Source organism: Charadrius vociferus, unplaced genomic scaffold (genome assembly GCF_000708025.1).
Source record: "Charadrius vociferus isolate BGI_N301 unplaced genomic scaffold, ASM70802v2 scaffold14, whole genome shotgun sequence".
NCBI lineage: Eukaryota > Metazoa > Chordata > Aves > Charadriiformes > Charadriidae > Charadrius > Charadrius vociferus.
The window spans coordinates 14,400-40,274 of record NW_009648876.1 but is presented as its reverse complement, the minus strand read 5'-3'; the positions used below and the strand labels follow the sequence as shown (position 1 = coordinate 40,274).

At 34.4% G+C, this 25,875-nt stretch overlaps 1 protein-coding gene across 1 annotated transcript in view; it reads left to right on the top strand.

Annotated features, from left to right (window-relative positions):
• Positions 1 to 25,875, top strand: part of RYR3 (ryanodine receptor 3) — a gene marked incomplete at its 3' end in the record, with an annotated part of 183,209 nt that overhangs the window by 145,342 nt on the left and 11,992 nt on the right. The window contains exons 65-77 of the mRNA XM_009886997.1: positions 2,008 to 2,138; positions 3,505 to 3,825; positions 5,173 to 5,413; positions 6,937 to 7,024; positions 7,133 to 7,225; positions 12,049 to 12,063; positions 15,079 to 15,249; positions 15,720 to 15,779; positions 16,722 to 16,853; positions 17,707 to 17,819; positions 21,721 to 21,817; positions 23,404 to 23,513; positions 25,349 to 25,400. Coding sequence (XP_009885299.1) covers positions 2,008 to 2,138; positions 3,505 to 3,825; positions 5,173 to 5,413; positions 6,937 to 7,024; positions 7,133 to 7,225; positions 12,049 to 12,063; positions 15,079 to 15,249; positions 15,720 to 15,779; positions 16,722 to 16,853; positions 17,707 to 17,819; positions 21,721 to 21,817; positions 23,404 to 23,513; positions 25,349 to 25,400 — 1,624 coding nt within the window. The remainder of the gene's footprint in view (positions 1 to 2,007; positions 2,139 to 3,504; positions 3,826 to 5,172; positions 5,414 to 6,936; positions 7,025 to 7,132; positions 7,226 to 12,048; positions 12,064 to 15,078; positions 15,250 to 15,719; positions 15,780 to 16,721; positions 16,854 to 17,706; positions 17,820 to 21,720; positions 21,818 to 23,403; positions 23,514 to 25,348; positions 25,401 to 25,875) is intronic.

Sequence of the window (25,875 nt, the reverse complement as noted above, 5' to 3'; positions counted from 1 at the left end):
TATCTGTGATCCTAATGCATCACATATTCTGTATCAATGGTCAGAACATAAGGTAAATGACATAAATATGTAGCGGAGCACATAGTTTGTTTTCAATTTTGTGGTAATTGATTTCTCCATTTTCCATTTCTTTGGTGGAAGTAAAACAACAGTAAACTGTAGTAATACTGCACAGAGAATAAAAGAGCATTCACCCTTGAAATAGAGTAATATTATGTGAATCACGTTACATGAAATACCCAAGCGAACAAAAATCATTTTTATAATGTTTTTCAATTTTGTAAGGGCATTGCTTTGCCTATTTCTTTAGTGTCTCCTGCAACAAAAGAAGTTGGAGGGTGTATCGTTTCATATCTTTTCACGTTCCAGCATGGTTGTGAAATAAAAATTGACATAGGCAGTTTAAGATGAGGTAGTAGATGGGTCACGATCTTTGACTTTAGGTCATGCAATAAAGAAGGCTTTGTTGACACTAAAGAATCTTAAAAAGATTGTTGTTATTCCTGGAAGTTGAACAATCATAGAATCATGGAATAGTTTGGGTTGGAAGAGACCTTCAAAGGTCATCTAGTCCAAACCCCCTGCCATGAGCAGGGACATCTTCAACTGGATCAGATTGCTCAGAGCCCCGTCCAACCTGACCTTGAATGTTTCCAGGGATGGGGCATCTACCACCTCTCTGGGCAATATGTGTCAGTTTTTCACCACCCTCGTGGTAAAAAATTTCTTCCTTCTATCTAGTCTAAATCTACCCTCTTTTAGTTTAAAGCCATTACCCCTTGTTCTATTGCAACAGACCCTGCAAAAAAGTTTGTCCTCATCTTTCTTATAAGCCCCCTTTAGGTACTGAAGGGTCTCCCCAGAGCCTTCTCTTCTCCAGGCTCAACAATCTCTCTCAGCCTGTCCTCATAGGAGAGGTGCTTTAGCTCTCTGGCCATTTTTGTGGCTGTCCTGTGCACCCACTCCAACAGGTCCATGTCTATTCCAAAAAAAACCATGGAGCTTCAAAGGATGAAAGGTGTGTGCTATCTTTATCTAATCTGTATGTCAAGTGTAACAAAATCTGTAAGGCATCTTGTATAAACAGTGCTTCAGAACTTCAAAAGAGTACCTTAACTTTTGTTTAAGCCAATGAGAGCCTGGTCTTATGCTGAAAAAGATTGTCTTAGCATCTCATGCACCTTCCTCTGTACATTTCCACACCTTTCTTTTTTTTTTTTTTTTTGGTAAATAGTGTTTGTGCAGCCAGATGATGAGCATGTTTTGTTGCTGTAGGTTTGGCTTGGTTAGTTTGGTTTTTATGGTGAGATTTATTTTTAGCTGAACCAGTTCCTTCATCCAGCTTATCAAGATGCTGTCTGAGTTTTGTGCTAGCACAGAACAGACAAACATGAACATGGGAAAGTTGTGTGGGAGAATGCAGAATTGCCCCTTTCAGAACACGCCACACAGAATGCCATAAAGTCATGAAATCAGTCTTCAATAACTAGCAGTAGTGTTTCTCATCATTTGACTATGTAAATGGTATAATGTGTGAAGGAAAAGAAATATGTATATACACACACACAGAGAAAAGAAGAGAAATCTTGAAAAAGAGTATGTCTGCCAAAACAAATTCTGATTGATTATACGCATTTGCTCCTTGTTGAGCAAAGCAAAGGTATAATAAGAATATACAGTTACTAATGTATTCTTTGTGCATATTCTAGATGTGTTTTCTGTAGTTTGTAGTAGCACAGTTGCACTGTGGAGCAGTTTACCTTTAATACACAATACTTGGTGGAGGTTGTTCTTTTTAAAACCTGTCTCTTATACCACTGTAAATTCCAGTAGTTTTGTTCATGTAAAAAATGCAGTTTTTCAAAATTGTCAAAAAGTTCCTAATTATTAAAAGATAAACTAAATCAGGAATAAATGTAAATGCTGCTTTATAATGTATACAAGACATTGAAAGCCTAGTGGAAAGACTTTTCCTCTCAGATAACTATTAGTGCCTCTCGCATACAGGCAGCGTCCTGCACTTGGTGAGTGCTTAGCATCTCTTGCAGCGGCCATTCCGGTAGCATTCCTTGAACCTTCTCTCAACCATTACAACCCATTGTCTGTCTTCAACACAAAAAGTGCAAGAGAAAGAGCAAGTAAGTACTGTTCCTCATGGGGGAAAAAAAAATAATGGTGTTTGCTCCTCTTCAACTAATAGTAATAGAAAGAAATTGTAATAATGAAAAAAAAAACCCAAATGTATGCCTCGGCAGAGAACTCCTACTGTTGATTTTCTGTTACTTGTGATTTTAGCCTTGCTCTGCTTTGTTGAGACTGTGTTAATATTGTTCCTTTTCTTCTAGCATATCTGGATTTTTTTTCTGAACATGATGTTTGAATACATTTCTGAAGCTGCATCCTGTAATATTTGACGCTTAGTCAAAGATCATATCTACATTACAGATATTTTTAGCAAATTGTGCAGTTGTGTTCTTACTAGCAACATGTAAGAGGTGCAATATTTATGTGAACAGGAAATTTATCTATATTTTTTGTTGTCTTACCAGTATCCAATGTAGTTTGGTATAGGGAGCTCCTGACAGAATATGACTTTGATTCCATGAAACCTTAATCAAAGGAGCATGAGTCATTCTACACAGATTTTCTTCACTTCCTTCTCTCTTGACTTATTCTGATGGACTGTCATCTTAAAGTATTTTAGTATTTTCCTCAGCGATTTGTGTACGAGTCATTGCCTGCCAAAATCATTGTTACTTTAAACAAACAAAAAAAAAAAGTAGGCAGATCTGTTCCATACGCTTCATAATTTTTTCCACATAAAAGCAGTTATGGAAGAGCTTGTGCTAGCCCTTCCTTCCTGTCAGCTCTACTTTACAGGAGCAGCACTAGTGGAAGAAGAAATTTGCTAGAGTGACTGGCATTAGATTATGATGGGTTGTTAATTGCTGAATAAGCGCCCTTCGGGCTCTAATACAAGCATCTGACAAAGGGAATTCTTTCCTGGCGTTTTTGTTGGGAGGTAGATGTGCAGAGTATGTGAACTAGGTACAGTTTAATTTTAATCTCACCCATAATTTTGAGCTGTTTGTTTCCTTTGCTCTGTGGTGTATTTATCTTTTGCAAATTGACAAGAAAGTTGTGAATAATTATGGAAATGGTGGCCAGAGTTTATCCAATATTGATGTAGACTCTCAGTTCTGCACTCTTATATAGCTGGGCTGCTCACCAGATAATTGCAGGACACTTTACAGTAAAGCCGTAGCTTTATGGCAGCTATAGTCTACATCAGTGCTATATGCATATCATCAGAAAGACAAAACTTATGAGACGAGAGACCCATGTATACCCCAAAGTCTTACTATAGTTATGTCTGCCTGAGATGGTGACAGAAAAAAACCTGAGTGACAATGTTATTTGTATTTAGGGTTTTAACATAGATGAATGTAGATGTTGTCTTTTATTTTATTAATTAATCTTTTGTTTTTCTACCCTTACATGCAGTTTTAGGCATGCCTGACACAGTAGAAGAGATGTGTCCAGAGATCCCTCAGTTGGATGGACTAATAAAGGAAATTAATGATTTAGCAGAGTCTGGAGCACGGTATACTGAAATGCCTCATGTAATTGAGGTTATCTTACCCATGCTATGCAACTATTTATCCTACTGGTGGGAAAGAGGGTCTGAGAGTGTTCCTCAAAGTGCTGGGCCTTGCTGTACAATGATAACATCTGAGCATCTGAGCATCATTCTTGGAAACATTCTGAAAATCATTAACAACAATCTGGGAATAGATGAAGCATCTTGGATGAAAAGAATTGCAGGTACTGTAAATATTTTTAAAGAGTAATTGTACCTACTAATATTTACTTGCTTTGTTACACTTTAACATATTACCCAGTGATATCGTAATAATAAATTGCAATTAAAAACAGCAGGAAAGAAAGATAAAAAGTAGATAAGTAATAATAGGAGATACTTTAATTCTTGAATTTTTTTAATTATTATTTTAATGCATGCATTGTAGCATCACTGAAGCAGAGAGCTTTCTGTATAACAATGGATTTTGAAAATCTTACCTTCTCTATGCACTGTATAAGAGCCTTAGCATTTAATTCGGAGTTGTGAATTCCCTTGATTTTCAAGACACATAAGAACTGAGTATTGCAGTAGAAGATATAAGTCCTGTGAATTCTGTTCATGAAATATCAGGACAAAAAGGAAAGAAAGTGTATATGGTGAAATAATCCCAGGAGTAACCCAAGTTCAGAATTAATTGCTTTGCCTGAGTAACTGTGCCAGCTATTAAATGAGCAGAAATATTTCTCAAAATGTCCTGTACCATTTAGTAGCTAGCTAGCTAAAGAAATTTACTGAATCCAAATTTTATGATTAATCTTAAACAATGTGAGAGTATAATATACAAAAAAGTGGTTCAATAAAATTTATGTAAAGGTAATAATTTCCTGCTAAATTTTAGTGCCCCATTGATACTGGGTTTTCAGTATTATTTTAAATACTGGGACTTCTTAAAGGATTCCATTAAAATTTAGTAAGAAGTCTGCTGCTTAATTGTAGAGACCACAGCTTGCAGTTTTGTAGTGGCTGCTTATCTACATAAGGAGGTAATGTACTAGTGTGGTTCTTATGGTTTTGACTCAGGTGATCTGCATTTTATTACTAATGCTTATGCAAAATAGATCTATGATCTTGGATTAGTCATTCATTCTCTGCATTTTAGCTCGCCCAAGGCGAAAGAGGTAAAGGAATTCTTCCAGAATACTGTCTTCTGACTATTTTCTGACACTATACAAAAAAAAAAAACCCACACAAAAAAGACCCCAACAGCATTTTTGAGAGGACTTTGTGTCTCAATCCCTACTTTGTTTAGGTTCTAACTTAGAGACTTGTGACTTGCCAAAACCATGGTAGTTTAATTGACGTAAAACTGAAACACTTACAATCTGAATTCCCAGTAACTTGTCTTTATTCTCTAATACACACAGTTGTTAAAACTATATTTGTAGTTTTATTAATAATTTTATGGTGCTCCAGAAATATGGGAAGCACTATGAGCTTTATTTTTTTCTAGAACTGCAGAGTTCATATCGGTACATCGAAAAACATCAATTGTGCATTAATCATAGGATTATCTGTATTTTTATGTATAGTTTATGCTCAACCCATCATCAGCAAAGCCAGGCCTGATCTGCTCAAAACTCACTTTATTCCAACACTGGAGAAATTGAAGAAGAAGGCTATAAAGATCGTGATGGAAGAGGAGCAACTTAGAGCAGATAGTAAGACTGACACCCAAGAAGCTGAGCTGCTCATTCTCGATGAGTTTGCTGTTCTTTGTAGAGACCTTTACGCCTTCTATCCAATGTTGATACGTTATGTAGATAACAACAGGTAAATAAAAACTAATAATAACCTCATATTTATTAATTAATCTACTGGAGTTCATGATCAGATAATCAGAAAGAACACAATGCATTTGATGGTATGCTGAGAATCAGATCCTGAGTATTTTAAGAATCTTAACTTATAGAACGATGTACCTGAAATTCACACCTTTTTCTCACATGCATTTGGCTTATTTGGTTGTATTGTAACTGCATTGTTATAATTGAGAATGCATCTCCTGAACAGACTTGTTATATATGCTACTGCAGCCCAATGACCTTATAAATTAATATGCCTTTCAAAAATAAAAAAAATGGCTAAAACCTTTAACTGTTAATGAATGGCTGAGAAACTGTTTTGCCTTAATTGAATCATTCTATTTGCAGATAATACCACAAAGATGTTAATCTTTTGTGTTGTTTTTTTTAAGATGGAAATAGAAAGTGTTTGGACAACATTGTATTACTTTTGGAATTGCCAGATTTTTTTCACCTCCACCATTTACTGAAGGATTATTCTGTGCCTACACTTTCCCTTTCCTTTGTCCCGGAAGAGTATATATAGTATCTCAGTATCTTAATCCTATCCTGAACAACATTGTTTTTCTGTACATAATCATTGTCCACTTACATTTTTTAGGTGTTAATACATATTGGGCTAGTTAAGAGCATTTTCATTGCATGCATGATCATTTATGCTGTGAAACGAGCATAAACACTGAGAATTATTTGCTTTTTCTAGATGAACTCAAGGCTTTACTATGTCAGACCTTGTTGTCAAGGAAACACTTCAAATTTTTAAAACCCACAGATTTGACTGGGCTGTGGAGAAATCCAACTGGAAAGACAGAGTCAATAAGCATAATTTATAATGTAATAATTCCTTCCGTGTCTGCTGTCAGATGCCCACTTTATGTATACTCATATCAATGCATTTTAATTTAGGGACATATAAGAGGGCCGCATCTGTCAGTTCATTTGCCCAATTTTTCTGAGCATCCTTGTGCAGACAGACCCAGACTGAAGTTGTATTAGTTCCTGGATTATAAAAATAAACCAATTGAAGCAGTCAGTCCTTACAGCTCTGCCTACTCATTCATTTCCGTGTACTATTCCTCCTCTCCCCATTATAGTGTTCTCTTTTGAATCAACACAAAGTTCTGATAACAATGTTTTATTATGGGGGGGAAAAAAAAAAGAAAGAGAAATACTCAGAGAAAGAGTTCTGCTTTTCAGTCAGGTCTGTTGTCTAGTCTGGTTCACAGAATAGACACAAAAACATGTGTTGGCACCATGGGGAGGAGGAGCAGGCAGAAATAAGTAGTCAAGAATTAGGATTTTTGTTGGAGATGAGTTAAACTGCTATGAAAAATGGTCTCTCTAACCATGGTCATGGAAAATTGCAGTGATTCTCATTAAATTCCAAGATGAATTATACAAATGTAACCTGATCTATTAAATAGAGGTTGTTATATTCAGTTGTCTTATTTTAAATGTCTTATTTAAAATTTCTCTTGTTTTTGTAATCAGAGCCAATTGGCTAAAGAAACCAGATGCAGATTCTGATGAACTCTTTCGAATGGTAGCTGAAGTTTTTATCCTGTGGTGTAAATCACATGTAAGATAAGATATTTACTTTTTCTTCCATTTCATTCTACCTTTAAAGATAAATATGGTACACACAGCTTAATTAAACTTCTGGGTGATTTTTTTTTTTAATCTTTAGAATTTCAAAAGAGAAGAACAAAATTTTGTGATTCAGAATGAAATCAACAATTTGGCGTTTTTAACAGGAGACACCAAGAGCAAGATGTCTAAAGTAAGTTAATAAATATTTGTGGATCAGTTAAATCTTCAACATGTGTTTACTATGTTGTAAGAAGGCTCTGAAAATCTACTCAGGCTGCAGCTGCTGTGCTGGTAGAAGAAACAAAAAATAGTTTTGCTTCTTGATGGTAGACGTGACAACTACTATGCAAAATATAGCCTATGTACCTTAGAGTTACTTATTAAATGCCTGCTAAGTAGTCAAAGACACAAGATTAAAATAAAGATCCTGATTTGAAAAGGTTACATGTATAAGAGTATATGGGTTGTAATATATAATATGGGTTGTTGATCTTTCAGGGGAAAAAAAAGGTAGACTATTTTACAAAGGTAAATAAAGAAACATTGGTTGCCCAATCTTGTCGACATCAGTCAGTATTGTTCTTATATGCTGTCTGCATATACCTCTTTATTCATAGAGCATGCCACTTGTGCACAGTTTTTCTTGTTCCTTATTAATGACCACATTCATTTCTTTTTTGCTCATTTTCAATAAGACAAGATGCTGCCATGATGGCTGGAAAGTACATTTGTTACCTGTATAACAGAGAAAATGCATGTTGTCAAGGTAAAAAATGCCGCTTTGACATTAGCTGAGGAAGGTTGCCTTACTTAACTCAAGCCAGTTGAAGTTTAATTTCAAATTATTGTTGGTAAATGTAGCAAAGAACCATTTGTTTTATTGATATTTGTAATGTATTTGGAGTAATCCTATTTTGAAAGTGTTCCAGAGAAGGCTGCCCAGGGAGGGTGTGGAGTCTCCTTCTCTGGAGATTTTCAAAACCCACCTGGATGCAGTCCTGAGTAATGTGCTCTGGGCAATCCTGCTTTAGCAGGGGAGTTGGACTAGATGATCTCTAGAGGTCCCTTCCAACTCTGAAAATTCTGTGATTCCGTGAAGTGGTGTGGTTTATTGTTTTGTATTTCATTATATTTGATTGTCTGTACCCTAGCTACTGTAAGTCCAACTTTAGACAATAGAGAGTCAGATAAGATGTGCCATTACATTTCTTAATTCTCTTAAAAAATATTTGCTTCTTTTCTATTATATTTTTTAAAATTTTGAAACTTTGTTAAGCCAAACCCTGATACTGGAAAGTTTACAAGCAAAAATAACAGATTTTCTGCTTGTCATTAGTTCATGAACTGAACAGCAATTCAAACTACATAGAGAATTCCATATGAGAAAAGGAAAATTTTAATTTATGTTCTTGTTTTCAAGATACAGCTTCTTGACATTATGTCATAAAATTGAAATGTTTGTATTACCCTCATTAGCAAGATGAGTAGTGGGCACAGTCCAGGCTATTTGATGATCAGTTGAACAATAACGCAGTCTAACATGTAGCTCTGTACTTTTATCATATGTCAATAACTACATTTATATTTAATACAGATACTTCAATATTTATACGTTAGAACTGGCCTGAGAAGCCAAGAATTAGGTGTACTTTTTAAAAAACATGATAGATTAGAATCAGGTGATTCATATTTAATATAAATTGTGTCTCACTGCAGTATTGACAATAGGATAATATGTTGTAAACTGTTAGTGTCATATTTTAGTTAGTCTGGCATGGCAGGAATGACAAAACAAATCTTTAGAAAACAAAGAATAGATACCCCTCATACTGCCCCAATTTGGATAAAATCACAGGAATTCAACATCAAGAAGCTACATGACCCAAGCTAGAGAGTTTGCTTTTGAGAGTGCATTTTCAAATGCCTGTTGTGTATGTTTAACTATACAGATATATTATGTATAAATGCTTGTATAAATATATTTATACATAACAGGGATGTAGATACATATGTAAATGTGCTTTTCTTCATCTGGGTATACAGTACTGGGAGATTATGAATTTTTTATATGCCTATAATTTTTTGTAAGCTTATTAATATCAAATCGTAGTGTTGAAGGACACTGTGCATGGTTATTGCTAATATAGGAAGAAATAAAAGATTGTATTGTTGATGACTGAATATTTTATGAACATGGTATCATATCTGCAGGAATGATTGCAGAGCAGCTGATCACTTACATAGGCATTTGTTTCACGATGACTTAAATACCATGACACAATACATGAGACATCTTTTCGAAGTGTTGTATTGGTTTTCTAAGCAGGAAATTGATAACATTTCATAATATATAGTGAAAGTGATCTAAACCCATCACATTCATGAAAGTATACATTTAGATCTCAATAATATTTTTAAAGACAAGAATTATAATTATAAACAGTATAATTATAAACGAATTTTTTGTAAATAACTGAATTTCAGGGTTTCTTACAAGGTTTGATACTTTTTTATATCCCCAGAGAACAATCAGTAGAGGAGATTACATTAGGGAACATTACTTTTATAATTTCTTGCTTTAATATTAACTTTCAGCTCAGGAAGTAAAACACTAATAGAATAATTAGCACTTTTCTCTTTATTTACATTCTTTCTAGCGGAAGTAGTCATATCCAGTATTTATCAAGCATGAGGCTGTATAGCTAACTGTGAATATGAACATTGACTGTTAACAGTTGGCCCAAGACAGAACAGTTTGGGGTCTCTTAAAAAGAGTAAGGCCCCATGCTGATGTCAGATTGCTTTAGACAACTGTCTGTCTTGCAACAGAGGTTTAGTATTCTTCCTAAGATACAAGATTCTGTGGTAGTACTAGTGTGTAAGGTGTGATATATCATGTATGGAAGGTTCTATATCTTTACATGCCATATGCAGAAAAAAAATACGAAGGATTAGGATTACATTATTATATTGGTAGCTAATAGCAGTGGTAATGAATGATTCATCATTACAATCAATACATTGATTAAGTTCCCGTTGTATTTTGAGTATACAATATTAACTTTGTTAATATTTTCTCAAATAAATGTATTAACAGCTGAGCAAGTTTTTTAATTTTTCTTTTCTAAAAAAATGGCAGCAGATTGCTCGGAGGGGAATGGTAAGTTAGAGAACTTGCAGTCCGAGAGAGACTGGTAACTTAGATTGCATTGAAATAACAGATTTGTGATAGAAGTGTTGAAATGGAGAATTTAAACACATTCAACTCAACTAATCTGTTATTTTTGAACCCTTCATAGGTTTGGTGATAAAATAGCATTTTGATTTTTATGCAATGATGTCCTATTGTGTTTTATAGTTAATTGGTATAAAAGGCTAAACTTTTACATTCACATGAATAAATGTGTAATACGTATGTGGGCACTTTTTCTGTGTAAGTTTTGGAATCTAAATTAATGTGTGGCTGGATATATAACCTCAGTTGCATATGCTCCTGAAGTTTTATTTGACTGGTCCTCATTTTCTAATTTTTTTTTTTTTTTGCATCTATTTTTAAAAAGCATTTGGATAGACCTATTATAGAAGTTTGAGGCAGTCATAAAATCCAAGTTTGTATTATGAAACAACATCGTGTTTTGTGCCCATTTGTAATATGTAATACATATTATTTACAGATTTATGATAATCAGAGAATTTCATGTTAGTATTTTTTGCAAGAATTTTAAATCTCTTCTTTGAGACTATTTCAATTGCATAGAAAACATTTCCTGTAGAATACTATGGTAAATTATGAATGGATTACAATCATGGTCATCTCTAATAAATGAAATGTAATTAACATCTTGTCTTTATTTACATTTGGTGTATATCTGCTGAGCCATGTCTGTGCAGCATCTACATATTTCACGCAATTGAAATTTTCAAATAAAATTTGCTATTTGTCTGAGTAAGGTATTGAAGATTCTAAGATGCTTAACACTTAATTTGATGTTTAGTCTTTCATTTTTTTCTTGACTTGTAGCTGGTTTTCTTCACTACGTGATATAAATATAGTAGGCCATAAATGATATTTAAATAATAGCTTGGCTATTTTGAGACTAATTCAGGTATCACAAGAAAACAGTTACTGTTAGAGATATCACAGAAGAGGGGGCTTGTTTGTGTTTATGTTTTTTTTCCATTTGTTTTTAACCAACAGTTTTCTATAGTATTTTCCCATGCCTGGTCAAGGTTACTTTTGAGTAACAGTTGATTTTTTTTTTTTTTTTCCATTTTACCATAACTACATGGTTTTGTTATCTTCTTAAGATTGCCTGACACAATGATAATGTAGTGATGACTATGGAATACATGTTTATTTAAGTGTATTTATGGTATTAACATAATAAACAGGAAAAAAAACTGTGTATGTATGACAGTTACGGTTGAGTTTATAATAGTATTCTCAAAATGGGTACTGCTGAGAGATAAGTGCTAAAATCAAGTTTTCTCTCAGGCTGTCTTCAAAACAGTAACAAGGTATGCAATGAAAAAATACATCTATAAATGAAATGCTGCATCTTCACAGTGATAGTTTGATTTCCACTTCTAAACATAATTTTTTTCAATCACATTTTGGTGGGATAAAGAGGTGAATATTTTTCAATATCGGACTATGCAGAGTTCCAGACACCTTTCTCCTTTTAACAATATTGGAAAAAGATGCAGTGATTAGTATATTGATGTGCTTGCTTATTAGATGTACTTCCTTATATGCTGAAGCAAGAAATGGTAGTGCTGAGTAGTGACAGATAAATTCAGAAGTTCAATCATTTAGTAAGGATTAAGCTGAATAAAAATTATTTCACTAGGATCTCATTTGATTATAAACTTCCAGTCTATAGTTTTAGCTACAGACTTATAAATTTTTTATTGTCCTGATAAAGCTGAGTAAGTTTATTACTAACTTGTAAAATTACCATCTTTTCATCTCTTTTACTTATGTTTTTTTCCCTTTATTTTTCTTTCATACAGGCCATGCAAGTAAAGGTACAGGTCAAAGTGCATGATGTGTCTTTGTTTTAGATTTAGAGATGACCAGGCTCCAAGCATTTTTTCCATTGATCATAGCAGTGGCGTCACAAAGTGAAGGCCCAGGCTCCACCTACTATAAATTTTCTCCAAGTCAAAGGGGCAGTATTTGACCAGAGCAGCTGAAATTCCCTTTGGGACTCCCACATGTTGCTTAATGTGAAAATGTAGTAAAGTTACCTTTTGTAATTATTTTAGATGTACATTCCGCCTCTGCTGTCTTTCTGCATTCTGATTTTTTTGCTAATACATTGAAGCAGACATTGTAAAAGCAATGCCTAAGTAGAGTCATCGGAAACATGTATTTGGCTTATGATATTCAAGAAAAATATGTGGTAGAAATGTATTATAACCTATAACCTGTCTGTAGATGAATAGAAGATTGTATTAGAACCAGTAAGTTTAAATAAAATGTATAGTTCGAATCCTACATTTTGCCAAAATTAAAATGATCTTTATGAAAGATGTGAGGTGTAGCAAAGCTTTTGAATAATACTTGTTTCTTTTATGTATTTAAGTATTCAAAGCATTCTTTATTTCCAGTGAACCACAGTTCATCTTCCTTTACATCATTCATATTATCTTTTTTTTTAATATGAATTTCTAATACAGATGAGTACTTTTCAACCTGTGGTGTGTTCTTCATTAGCGAAGCAGAATGAACAGCAAAATGGAGCATAAAACCCTCTTATCTTTCCCTTCATCCTGTGTGCCAAGAAGCACACATGATGCTGTGCAGAGTTTTTAAATTGGAGGCATAAGTTAAAAAGTGAGCAGTTGTGCTAAACTAATAGACCTGATTTCATGCTTTGCTATTGTCCAACTTCCCCAGGTATGCAAAGTAGGATTTAATGAATGCTCTCATGGTAATTGTGGAGAATTGAAGATTTAAGGAGGGATGGAAATATTAAAAGAGTTGATTCCATCATAACAAGGTTTAGCTGATTTTTTTTCCTAGTACAAATAAATTCTTTCTTCTTTTTGATTGTATATTTAATTATTATGAATCTACTGGAGAATCTATAATTCTCTTTCTGTATATATTTGTTGAAGAAATGTCCACTTGTATGTTTAAATCCTCAGCAAGTAAGATTATTATGTACTGTTAGGCAACCAGACTATACCGTTCTTCTTGTTAAGGTCCTTTTAGCACAGTTAATTATTTAGGGAAAATATATCCAATTCAATGCTCCTTAAATATGAAACGAAGGTTTTGTGTTTACTCGTATAGGTGCATATTAAAACTGAAAGAGGCATAATTTTATTTTCATTTAGGTTTCTGTCTGTGACTCTACTTATACATTTACCAGCAGGAGTTGTGAATTCACAGACAGCAGAATTTGATTGCAAAGGCAGAATGGATCTTCTTTACATGTTTTTAAAATGTTGAGGTTTTAAGGTTCAACTATATTGTTCATACCTAGTTATTAATCTCAAATGAAAATAAAGAAAATTGGATGTGTAAAATGTCTTCAAGCATAAAGATGCAGAAAAGTAAACCAGTATCTCTCCTTTGTTTCCTTTTTTTTTAAATATATCTATTATATATTTTGTTATTCCTTATTTAAGATGCATAGTGACGCCACTGGAATACAGTGATACATTGTGGGATTTGTCTGTCTGCTGTCAATGTAGAGTACAAATAAAGTCATTATTATAGCCATTACATCACTGCTATTTCTAAGGCACTTCCAAAAGCAAAACTTTGAGGCAAAGTACTCTCTTGCAATTGTTAGTTCCTTAAGAAAGGAAGCCACATCCATTGTGTGTTCCCTCTGACCTGCAAAATGCTCAACACCAGCTACGTACACAGATTCACCATCTCGAAGACAGAATTTGCCAAAATTTACCACTGAGTTGAATATGTATGGCTGTTGGTTCTTTTTCTTCCAGTGATTACTGTGATAATTGTATAGTAATAATTGGTAAATAATGAATTGCAATGGATTCTGTTGTATCCTAATACGGAACTACACAATGCATTATAAAAATAGTAGTCAGTAAAATTCAATTGACAGAGGGAAAAGGATGTGGAGGGTTGAATGCAAGCATTTGCTATTTTGTAGCATTGTATAAGCCTGGAGGCCTAGTCCTGAAATCTTACCTTAGGCAAAACTCCCCTTGAGCGTAGTAGGAGTTTAATCTAGGTACAGAATTCAGAACTGGGCTATTTTTATGTTGTTGTTTACCATATGTTCATTAAATATATGGGTCTGTTCTAAAGATTTTGGTTCGCTGTCTCATAAGTGGAAAGTTGTGTGTGAAATATTGTTGTACAGTGTCTGTTGTAAGAAGATAGGGCAGATGTTTTCCACTGTGCTGTTTACTTCTCTGTCTCTTTTGTTTTCCTTTTCCGGTTCCTCATTATCTCCAAAGATGCAAAAGACTTAATTTTTCGTCCCAGAGTTACATATATTAGCCAAAGCCAAAGGGCAGTGCTTTTCCCAGAGGCACTAATTCATTGCCATTTTATTGCATTGAATCAAAGTCTTTTAGATAGTGGTATTTTTTCATTTGAGACAAATCAGACAATATTCATTCATTCAGACCCTGAATAACTATCTTTATGTAGGTTTTTAACAAAAATGTAAACATCCTGAATTACATCTCTGTAATGTTGAGAAATAATAGTGTCCCCTGAGATTGACTCAGCTTTTAATTTTAGGGTTGTATATGATTTGAGAGGTAAGATCCAGAAAATATAGCTACATTCACACGTATGAATGCACACAAAGTATATTACTGCTATTAAAACATTACTGTTACTGCAGTTTCTGCATTGGCACACACCTAAAGTATTCCTTTACCTTTCCCGCTCAAGACTGTACACCCTTACTCTGATGTAGCATTTTTAATTAATTGTACTACTACATCAGGAACATAGTTTCTTTGGACCATTAGGGGAAGAGCGTGTTGGAAAGGTGTGTGATCAGAGAATTACAGTCATTTACTTTTCTATTTTTTTAATTATAGTCTGGAGGACAAGATCAAGAGAGAAAGAAATCAAAACGTAGAGGGGATTTGTACTCCATACAAACATCCTTGATTGTAGCGGCACTTAAAAAGATGCTTCCTATTGGTTTGAATATGTGTACTCCTGGAGATCAAGAGCTCATCTCTTTGGCCAAGACTAGATATAGCCATGTAAGTGTATACTTTGTAATAGTTTTTAATGGAAAATAAGCAGAACTTTATAAACTGAACTTTGAGGCATAGAGATCTAAGCAGTCAATATAATTAAATATCTCAAGGTACTGTAAGCAATTATAGCTGCTAACTGTGCTTTCACAAGAAAAAGCAGTGTGTATAGACAGCTGCCATCATTTCCATGTCATTTTCCATTTGCATACAAATATACATTTTTACATATGCATATTCATTTGAACCAAACACTGAAATACCATTAGGTAGCTTTAATTGTCTTCAAAGTTTAATCTTTGTTTTGCAGTCAAAATTAAAGAAAGCCTTTTTCCCAGGCCCTTCTGGGAACTTCTGTACTTTGTAAACAAGAGAGGTTAAGTTTCAATATTAAAATTATAGCTATTCTATGTTGTACATGTTCTTATAAAAGGAATCATAACCTGAATTGAAAAAATATTTCTACATTTCTACAGAGGGACACTGATGATGAAGTCAAAGAACATTTACGTAACAACTTACATTTGCAAGAAAAGGTAATACAAAAAAATCTGTCTTAAAAATGCTGATGTGCTCTTTTAGAACACGGAAGTCGTAATAGTTTTGTTTATCAGAACAAGTGTAAAGAATTGAGATATTGGTGATTTTAAAGCTATAATTACTTAGAATCAACTTGATCAAAGAAGAAAATAAAATTAAAAGTATAGTATTTCAGCTTCTCTTCTTGAACTTAACTTGCACTAATGACTAAATAGTATTTCTAATAATATAGGAATTTTACAGTGACTATGATAAAATAAGAAAAGCTTGTGTCACCTTAACAGTTAAGAGTTTTACAAGCGCATTTATGTTCTTACTCTTTATATGCTGAATACACTGTCAAAGGTGATAACCAAAATGGAGTACTCACCATTCTCTAAATAATAAATAATTTATATTATTGCCTGCTGTCTTTGAACATAGTAGGAGTAACTCATTTATCTGTCATGGGAGATGACTGTCTAGTTGCTATAAATTTATGCTTACATATATTTAGATTGGACACACTAAGTAATTCTAATGCGTTTTTTCTATTTCTGTCTTGCAAAAAAACCCAAAACCTTTTGCTGTAACTCTTAACCTACTGAAATTCCAGCTGTATTTTATAGACTCCATAAAACAACTCAATTCCAGTACTAAGCGTGCTTCCTTATTTTTATTGCAATTAAATGGGATACAGAAGTCCCAGGGTACTTTATTTGTTTTCATGAAATAAAAATACAGAACGTTGCTTAAGAATTGAGTTCAGTTACCCAACAGCATACAGAATCTAATGCCGTTTTTGTGAGCAGCTAGCAGATGTTAATTTTGACTAAAAGGGGATAAGTGAAGGGGGAGTATCTATAACATTCTTTATTATAGTATCAGAATAAGAGTGGTGGTAGCTAAATTCAGCGTCTTCATTCATCAGCTTACGTAAAAAATATGTTGGGTTTTAGTCTGATGATCCAGCTGTAAAATGGCAGTTAAATCTGTACAAAGACATTTTGAAGAGTGATGAACCTACTGACCCTGAGAGAAATGTGGAACGTGTGCAGAGGATATCAGCTGCTCTGTATCATCTGGAACAGGTAAACAGTTAAATGTCTATCCTGTGTTTGTTTTAAAGTAGTGTGAGTTTTTTCCTTGTCGGTATTATTTTGACTTCAGTGAGTGTCATTATTAAAGTTTCCAGATAAAAAGTATTTTTGTGCACGTGCACACACACGCGCACACACAGATGTGTATATATGCAAAGTTTCTAATGTAATCTGTTGAAATGCCTCAATTTAGCTTCAGGGAAGGCTCAGGATGTATTTACCTCTGCAAAACTTTGTGAACAGTTGCGAGAAGTTTAGTATACAAATCATCACAATTCAGTAGCTGAAAACTGTAATTTTAGGAAGAGATCTTTCCATGTGCAGTTATTTTTAATATACTGGTTTTAGCTTGTCTCCTATTTCTGCACCTGAGGATGCTGTAGCAACTTTTGAATCGATGGCCTGTTCATTCAAATGATACAATTTAGTACAAAAAGGCTTTTGTACTCTCCCCATATAAAGTTAATCCATTTCATTCACAAGTGATACAGCACCAAAATTTGTTCACATGAACAATTTAATATGTATAATTAGAAACAGACAAAATAATAATTTCTGGAATTTTACCAAGGGAGTTCCACACATGAGATACTCTGGCATTTTGAGCTTTTCTGTATAAAGTGAAAGGTACTATATATAAGGCCCTCAGTATATTTTTCTTACTAATTTAAAAACAAAAAACAAAGTAGAACCCCAAAAGAACATTTTTATTTTTTTTTCAGACGATGGGGAGCGTTTATAACATTTTCTAAATTGCATACTGCATTAACCACTAGCTAAAAAGAAATTTTGAATAAAAGTTGAAGAGTTTCCATTGTATGTACTAGAAGATATTTTCCCATAGGTTGAACAACCACTGAGATCGAAGAAAGCTGTTTGGCACAAACTCCTGTCAAAACAACGCAAAAGGGCTGTTGTTGCATGTTTCAGAATGGCACCGTTATACAACCTCCCAAGGTAAATAGCTTAAAGGTTTATTTTTTCGTAACTTTTGTTTAATTTTCTGATTGCAAATATTGCTTGTGTGTATGCCTGTGTAATTTTGTTTAAGAGACAGAAGAGTTGGTTAGTTATCAGCTAATTCCTCACAGCAGCAGAATACTTCTCTCATGACAAATAACCAGAGGGGGAAAAGACCATAGGAATTACAGTGCTTCAAAACGAAAATGCTTCGTTCGTGTTACTCTGTATAGTTCCTCAAGTTAATCGGTGAAAATTGTTAAGATGTTGCTGTTTCTGTCCCTTTTTTGCCTCTGATTGGTTGCTGTTTCTCCTGTGTTTGTATTCTTTCCTCTTTTTTTTTTAACTTTGTATGGCTATTCCTCTCCTATTGCATGAATGCTTCAGGCTCTTTAGCTTCTCTGACGCAATCTTTAGCTACTACACCAGAATGTTTTATGCATTAAAGCAGCTATTGGGGCAGAGCAGCGCAGACTGATATTTGGACTTGTGTGTTGCTCTGCTGCTTACTCCAGTTGAATGTAGATACCACAATGTGCAAGATAAAGTGCATCCTGTGCCTGACTCAATTTACTCCTTTAAACAAAATTTTAAGACCATGCAGCATTGGGGTCTTTTCCTTTACCCCGTTCCTTCTCAACAAAGCTGCTTTTTATTCAGATGCAGCCTAAGCACATCTTTAATTAAGTTTGTTTTTCACCTCCTTCTGCACTTTTTCACCTTTCGTGTTTAATATTTTTGTTCAAAGATTGTTTGCAAAGTATTTAAAAGAAGAGTTGCATTGCATTTTTAAATGCCTTTATTAAAGCCAGCATACATGCTTGATGTCAGCTGAAGGTCTGTAGCTGTGCCACTAACACATTGGAAGAATATTAGGTTTGCACAAGACAAAAAAAAGCCAGTTATACTGTAAAAAGCACACTTCCCCTCCTTTACAAAAAGTGGTAGTTCTAGACCATAATAACTTTTCTAAGTTTTCACACTACCACCAAGCATTCTTTAAAGAACCAGAGAAATGAAAAGGTTTAAGTACAACATGAGAACAAACTGGCTAGTATCAACCATTTCATCTTCAAGAATTGTGTTTGGAAAAAGAAGAGGAAGTGGTATGAACAGCACCTATTTCAGTATAACATTTTTGTGAGCTTTTTTTTTTTTTTTAAGACCATATTCTGGTTTTATAAATTCTTAATATGTTTGCAATATATATGAGCACTCAAATGATAAACATGGTTCATCTTATTTTTGCCTTTAAAAACCCCACTTTTATTTATTATTTTTGAGGTTGATGGAACACTTGCCAAGGGGCCAAATCGGTTATGAATCTGTATTTTCATTGTCAAGAAAATACGAAGGAGTATTCATTGAAATAGAACATTTACATTATCTATAACTTTCACTAAAAACTATTCTGTATTAAAAAGGTTCTTCTCAAACTTTAGGGTAGATTTTGTGGTGGAGTTTACTCTTAATTTAAATATGAATGTGAGGCAAATCTGTCCAGTTATTTTGTCTTGTAGATTCTAAAAATGAACTTCATACAACTATTTTAGCAAATTATTTGTGATGTCTGCACTTCAAAACAGGCAAGAACGAAAAAAAAAACCACTTTGGTCTTGGAATCATAAAATCACAGAATGATTTGAGTTGGAAGGGACCCTTAAAGGTCATCTAGTCCACCCCCCCTGCAATGAGCAGGGATTCTAGGTATATTGCTCAATTGATAAGTGCAGAACAAAGTTTTAAAATTCATTAGTTTATAGACACTTTTTTTTTTTCTAGATAAATCATAGGATTCTGACAGGAAAATGAGGCTATCACACTATTATGCACCTACAACTTTCTCCATCATTTAAATTGATTGTGTTGTTAAGACATCTCTGAACCCGAGGGAGATTATTTCAAGTGGGGTATGATTAATTCTAGTAGCTATGTAAATCCCTTTGAACCAGAGTTTCAAATGCTGCTCTCCTTGTCTCGTATATTTCCTCCTTTGAGTTGCAGCTTTATATTGGGAGCGTTAGTTCTAAATTTGGTGCTAGAATCAATTAATTTAAAGGGCAGTACGCAAACATTATGGTGGTATCCTTTTGTTTATCCTAGAAAAGATTAATATCTTCAGTGAATAATGAGCTCTTTTGAAATTTTTCTGGAGATTTAGGTGGCTTTCTGTCCTGGTTTGATAATTTAATGATAATCTCATGTTTTAATCTAATTTTCTTCAAAATACATCCTTAGATGTATCATTTTTTAGGCATTCCAGTAAGAGATTTCAGAAACTGATATGTCTATTGATGTGAAGGTCCTTGTTAAATCATAGAAAAATTACTTTAACTTCTACTGTACTCCCCTTTCTGAGAAGTGCCTGGAGATACAAAAGAAATAGTTGTATTTTAAAATATTTTTATTTTTCAACGAAAAGAGCATCAGTTACATTAGGAAATACTAATATTTTGTGTTCTGTCTAATGAATATACATGGCTTTGCAAAAGTGTCTTATGTCATAAATGTTTTCTCTGAGGTGTGTGTATTTGTTTGCTGTTTTGAGGAAATGAATTTGTAAAAAGATTTGTCTAATTGTCTGCCATCTCTATATGCACATAGATACAGCGAAGTTGTACATGGCAATTTTTCATACACAGTTTACAAATACATTCTTTCTAACTACTTTATTGAATTTAACTTGTGCCTTTCTTCAATGAAAACCTGTATGCTTTTCTTCAGACACAAAATTAGCAATTTCTTCCTGAGCACCTTTCAACGTGTTTGGCTGGAAAAAGTACATGAAAAAACTCAGTATGACAGGCTTATACTCAAGTTAACGGTAATGTAACTTGTGGAGAGCCTCTTCCTTATGCGCACACTTATTCCTTCCCAGCCATGATTTGACGTTATCATAAAACATGAATTTGTACAATTTTCAGAGGGATTCTGATTGGTCAGTTTTTGAAATTTAATGATCAAATGGCACCAGTGCCAGCAGAAGAGCCTAGAAGGTTGGTTTAATAGTTATTCCGTTGTAAAATAATAATTCATGTCCACAGTGTATTTAAACAGGCGTAGTATATACAACCAGTTTGCATAGCTTATTTTTAGTGGTGCAGGATAAAAGTAAATGAAAAGGGTGTGTGGAATAACTTTTTGTAACCTCATAAAGTGCACCTCAAAACAAAATTTTCCCCCAAATATAATGTAAAGATGGAATGGTTTGGCCATTATTGTGTGGTCTTATTGCCATGAGCTGTATTTTCTGTGTAAAGCTAAATAATGAATCCTTTATAATAGCAATTAATATGGATTAGAGTTTTCTAAAATTGGTCACTTTCTAGAGCAGGTTTTGTGTATTTCTAATGCAGGTTCTTTGAGGACACATTAATACTGCCCTGATTTAGAACTGATAGAAAAGAAGCTGAAGTTAGGCTTCTCTACGTGGAAGAAGGCAATGATTGTCTGCAGATCACATGCTGGAAAGCACTTGATAATTATTTTGGTGTTGATGGTCAACTTCTGCTGTCTCAATGTCCTAAATCTAGTAAACTAGATTTATATCTCATAGGTGTAAATCCCACCGACTCATGTTTAGTCTGTTCACGTGTGTATTTTTCCCATGCTTGTATTAAGGTTCCAGTCCTGCGGTTTCATGTATAACGTATATTAGCACTCCCAGAGCCCTCAAAACAAAAAATAATGTATCCATATGTGTATAAAAAGATAGTAAGAATGGTCAAGAGTACATGCAGATTTGTCACTGAATGTTAGTTATGTTTTGCATTTTGTTTCACTGACCAATCAGAGGATCAGAATTGTACAAATGCGTATCCTTACTAATCATTAACCACATGAGCTGTTATACTATGTTCCGTTACCCCTCTTGATCTCACTTTCACAACCCCCCCAGGCACCGTTCTATTAACCTCTTCCTCCATGGCTATCAGAACTATTGGATAGAAACAGAGGAATATTCATTTGAGGAGAAACTAGTTCAGGATTTGGCTGTAAGTACTGACATAATTGGGCGTATTTTTCAGTGCCCACTTTAGTATATATTTTATGTATCTATTATAGCCTATATTTAATTTTTGTGTACTGTATGCGTATGCATAAACTTGTAAAATATTAATCCTTATGCTTCAGGGCATAAGGTGATTTTCTGCTGTGGTCAAAAAGACATTCGTCCTGTGATGCACACTGAAGTGCATTAAGGTGGTTTATGCCTTCAAACAAACTATGTGATACTCATTCTTGGTAAGACAAATGGATTAGATGAACTGTCAGACTATTTTTGTCATTATGGTAATTCCTATGTTCCTATAATTTATTTACGAGTTTTTTAAAGCTTGACACAATTGATCCTTTTCCCCTTTTTAAATTTTTTGTTGATGCATAATATTTAATTTTAACATTTTCAGCTTCAATACAAATTAATTTTGCTGTTTTCTTGTCAACACATCATAAGGAGAAGTAAATATATGCAGCCATATTCAGCAAAAATTTAGTTTACATGTGTACTTGATAAAAGTGATTGGTAAACTTCGGCATTTTGTTACTGAATATTGATGCAGAAAGTCTACTGCTTTTTCTCTTCCTTCTCTGTAGTTAGTTTGTCTAAAATATTTCCAAGGGGCCTACCTCTGTAGTATCTAAACACCGTGAAAATGAATATATAATTTTGTGGATAACATGAAGATATACCAGGAAATTCTTCAGTGTTAGCAAAAGCAGTCATGTTGTGCTTTTTAAAGACCCACTAGTATAGAAGGTTGTATGATTTTTTTAAATTTACAGGTAACATATTCTTCTCATACTCTGGACAATTATATGGTCGCAGTCTTTTTTTGACTTTGTTGCTTCTTTCTAAAGGAAGGAATGAGGCCATTAATCAAAACAGTGATTACAATTCTTTCTGATTTACTAGAGAATTAAATTGAACTTCTGTAGTTACAATTATTATTATAATTATGATAAATCTACAATAATTAGAAACCCTACAAAGGGGTGATAGTGATAACACAAATGACGTAAAGGTCATATGCTGCTTTTTGCCAGTGCTGGCTATGTTATATTTCAAACTGCCAAAAAATGTATGAAGTTGACAATAAGAGCAGTCCTTACGTTTGTTGAATCAAGGTTACCTAGAAATGATATATGAAAGTATTGTAGCAAACAGTAGTCTGAATAGGTTTTATCTGATGATACTATTAAAAATAGTTCCATTTACCAATAATTCTGCTAAAGAATTGTGCTGGGACTTTCTTTCAATTCTGGTCCACTGGAAACACATAATTTCTGCTGAATAAGGCTTCCCTAAGATTTTCACTGTCTCATACTCAAAATGCAAATGAGAAGCTTGCAATGTTACTATCAAATATGCATAACAATCGGATACTCTAACTCCTTCTGAGTTGTACAGGCGCATAATGTTGCAGGTTATGCTGTAAGCTGCTGAATAAGATGAATACAGGAAGTTAATACGAATTGGGCAGAATAAAATTACTGAAATCCTTTCATAAACTTAATTACTCTTTTTTTTTTCTTACTCATGAATCTTAATTTGTATATTCTGATATAAATCTTGAGACAGACACCTCCAAAAAAAGATGAAGAGGAAGAGGAAGAGACCGAGAAAAAACAGCCTGATCCACTTCATCAGATTATCCTCTATTTCAGTCGCAGCGCTCTCACAGAAAGAAGGTAAAAGAGCTGTATTGAAAAGTACATTGAGTAAATGCACACACTAATTGAATTTCTGAATTACCTGTAACCAGTGGTGTCCCCCAGGGGTCAATACTTGGTCCAATTTTGTTTAATATATTCATTAATGACCTGGATGAGGGGACAGAGTGTATCCTCAGCAAGTTTGCTGATGATACCAAACTGGGAGGGGTGTCTGACTCTCCAGAGGGCCGCACGGCCATCCAGCGGGACCTGGACAGGCTGGTGAGCTGGGCAGGTAGGAATCTAATGAGGTTCAACATAAGCAAGTGCAGGGTCCTGCACCTGGGGAGGAAGAATGCTAGGCACCAGTATAGGTTAGGGGCGGACCTGCTGGGAACTAGCTCTGAGGAGAAGGATTTGGGGGTCCTGGTAGATAGTAAATTGTCAATGAGCCAGCAGTGTGCCCTTGCTGCCAAAAAGGCCAATGGAATCCTGGGCTGTATAGGGAAGAGTGTGTCTAGTAGGTCGAGGGAGGCCATCTTCTACCTCTACTCGGCACTGGTGAGGCCACAACTGGAATACTGTGTCCAGTTTTGGGCTCCCCAGTTCAAGAGGGACAGGGAACTGCTGGAGAGAGTCCAGCGAAGGGCAACCAAGATGATTGAGGGATTGGAGCATCTCCCTTATGAAGAAAGGCTGAGAGAGCTGGGACTCTTTAGCCTGGAGAAGAGAAGGCTGAGGGGAGACCTTATTACTACTTACAAATATCTAAAGGGTGGGTTGAAGGAGGATGGAGCCAGACTCTTCTCGGTGGTTCCCAGTGACAGGACGAGGGGCAATGGGCACAAGTTGGAACATAGGAAGTTCCGTTCCAACACACGAAAAAACTTCTTTACAGTTCGGGTGACAGAGCACTGGCACAGGCTGCCCAGGGAGGGTGTGGAGTCTCCTTCTCTGGAGATTTTCAAAACCCGCCTGGATGCTGTCCTGAGTAATGTGCTCTGGGCAATCCTGCTTCAGCAGGGGAGTTGGACTAGATGATCTCTAGAGGTCCCTTCCAACTCTGAAAATTCTGTGATTCTGTAATTCTAATAACGTTACAGAAGTGTTTTAACACAACTGCAGTTCATGATTGTGCACGGTGAATACTTTTTTGCCTCTTAGTTTCATTGGGTTTTCATGTATTTAAATTTGGTATTACCTTTATTTTGAGACAAATATTGACTATTTTTAACGTTTTAAAAGCTTGGTAAATACCCATTACAGCAAAAAACGAGCATGAATTCTCGTAGAAACATAAAGTCTGCAGGAACCATTTGTTCATTCAGAGTACCCTCCCCTGGTCTCTACTGGTAATAGATTTATGTTCTTGTTGTTGGCATTCATTAAATTTTATTCATTATGTCAGAAAAGGTTTCACTGATGATTAGCATGAATCTCTTTCAGTGCCAGTTTCTGTTTTGAATTTAGACTGTTGATCAGAATATGTATTTTGTATGAGTAGAGTACTCCAGTGCTTCATATACTTGTTCTGTCTGACTAATATAATCTTGCCACCTGACAGTTGTAATTGTTCTTTTATCTCCATAATACTTCTCTGCACCTGCAACAGCCAGTGATCCTTACTTATTCAATAAGTACCCAAATCTACCTCAAAATTGTTTCATTAAAAAGTTAGAGACTTAGTTTGAGATAAGAAATTACATTTATAATACAATTTTCAAGTGTAATAGCATTTCAAGTAGACATCTATATCTACTACTTTAATAAAATATCCTGTAGTAAAAATGGTATTTAAATATTAGTAGGAGTATGACATCTTTTTATTACTACATCGTAAAATAATTTTAAATATTTTTTACTCTTTATAGCAAATTAGAAGATGATCCTTTATATATTGCCTATTCCGCCATGATGGCAAAGGTAACTATATCATTTCAAGCTCTATGCCTCGCACCCCTCAGGTGCTTCCCATTAATTTTAGATGCTTTTTAAACCTTTCCTTCTGTTTCTTACATAGGCTGCTTGAGACTAGTAATTTCTATATTTTTAATGAAGCAAATGCTGTTCAGAGTTATGTGTATAATGAGAAATTTCCTAAATTAAAATAATATTATAAAAATTCCAGTAGGTGCAATCCTATTAATATCACTTGACATTTTGTTTTGTACAGGTTTAACTCATAAGCAGTCTTAACATGTTAGTTATCTTTATTCTTTGGGTAATTATTTTGGAGTTACTATTTGAAGTCTGTCAAAAATAAGTTGACAATCATTTTTTGCAACATTGATTAAAGCTGACATGTGAGGAGGGTTTAACTGTGAAGATAAATACGGATATAGAGATATGACACAAGAACACATAGCGTGCAGTTACAGGGTGTACATGTAGTTGGATG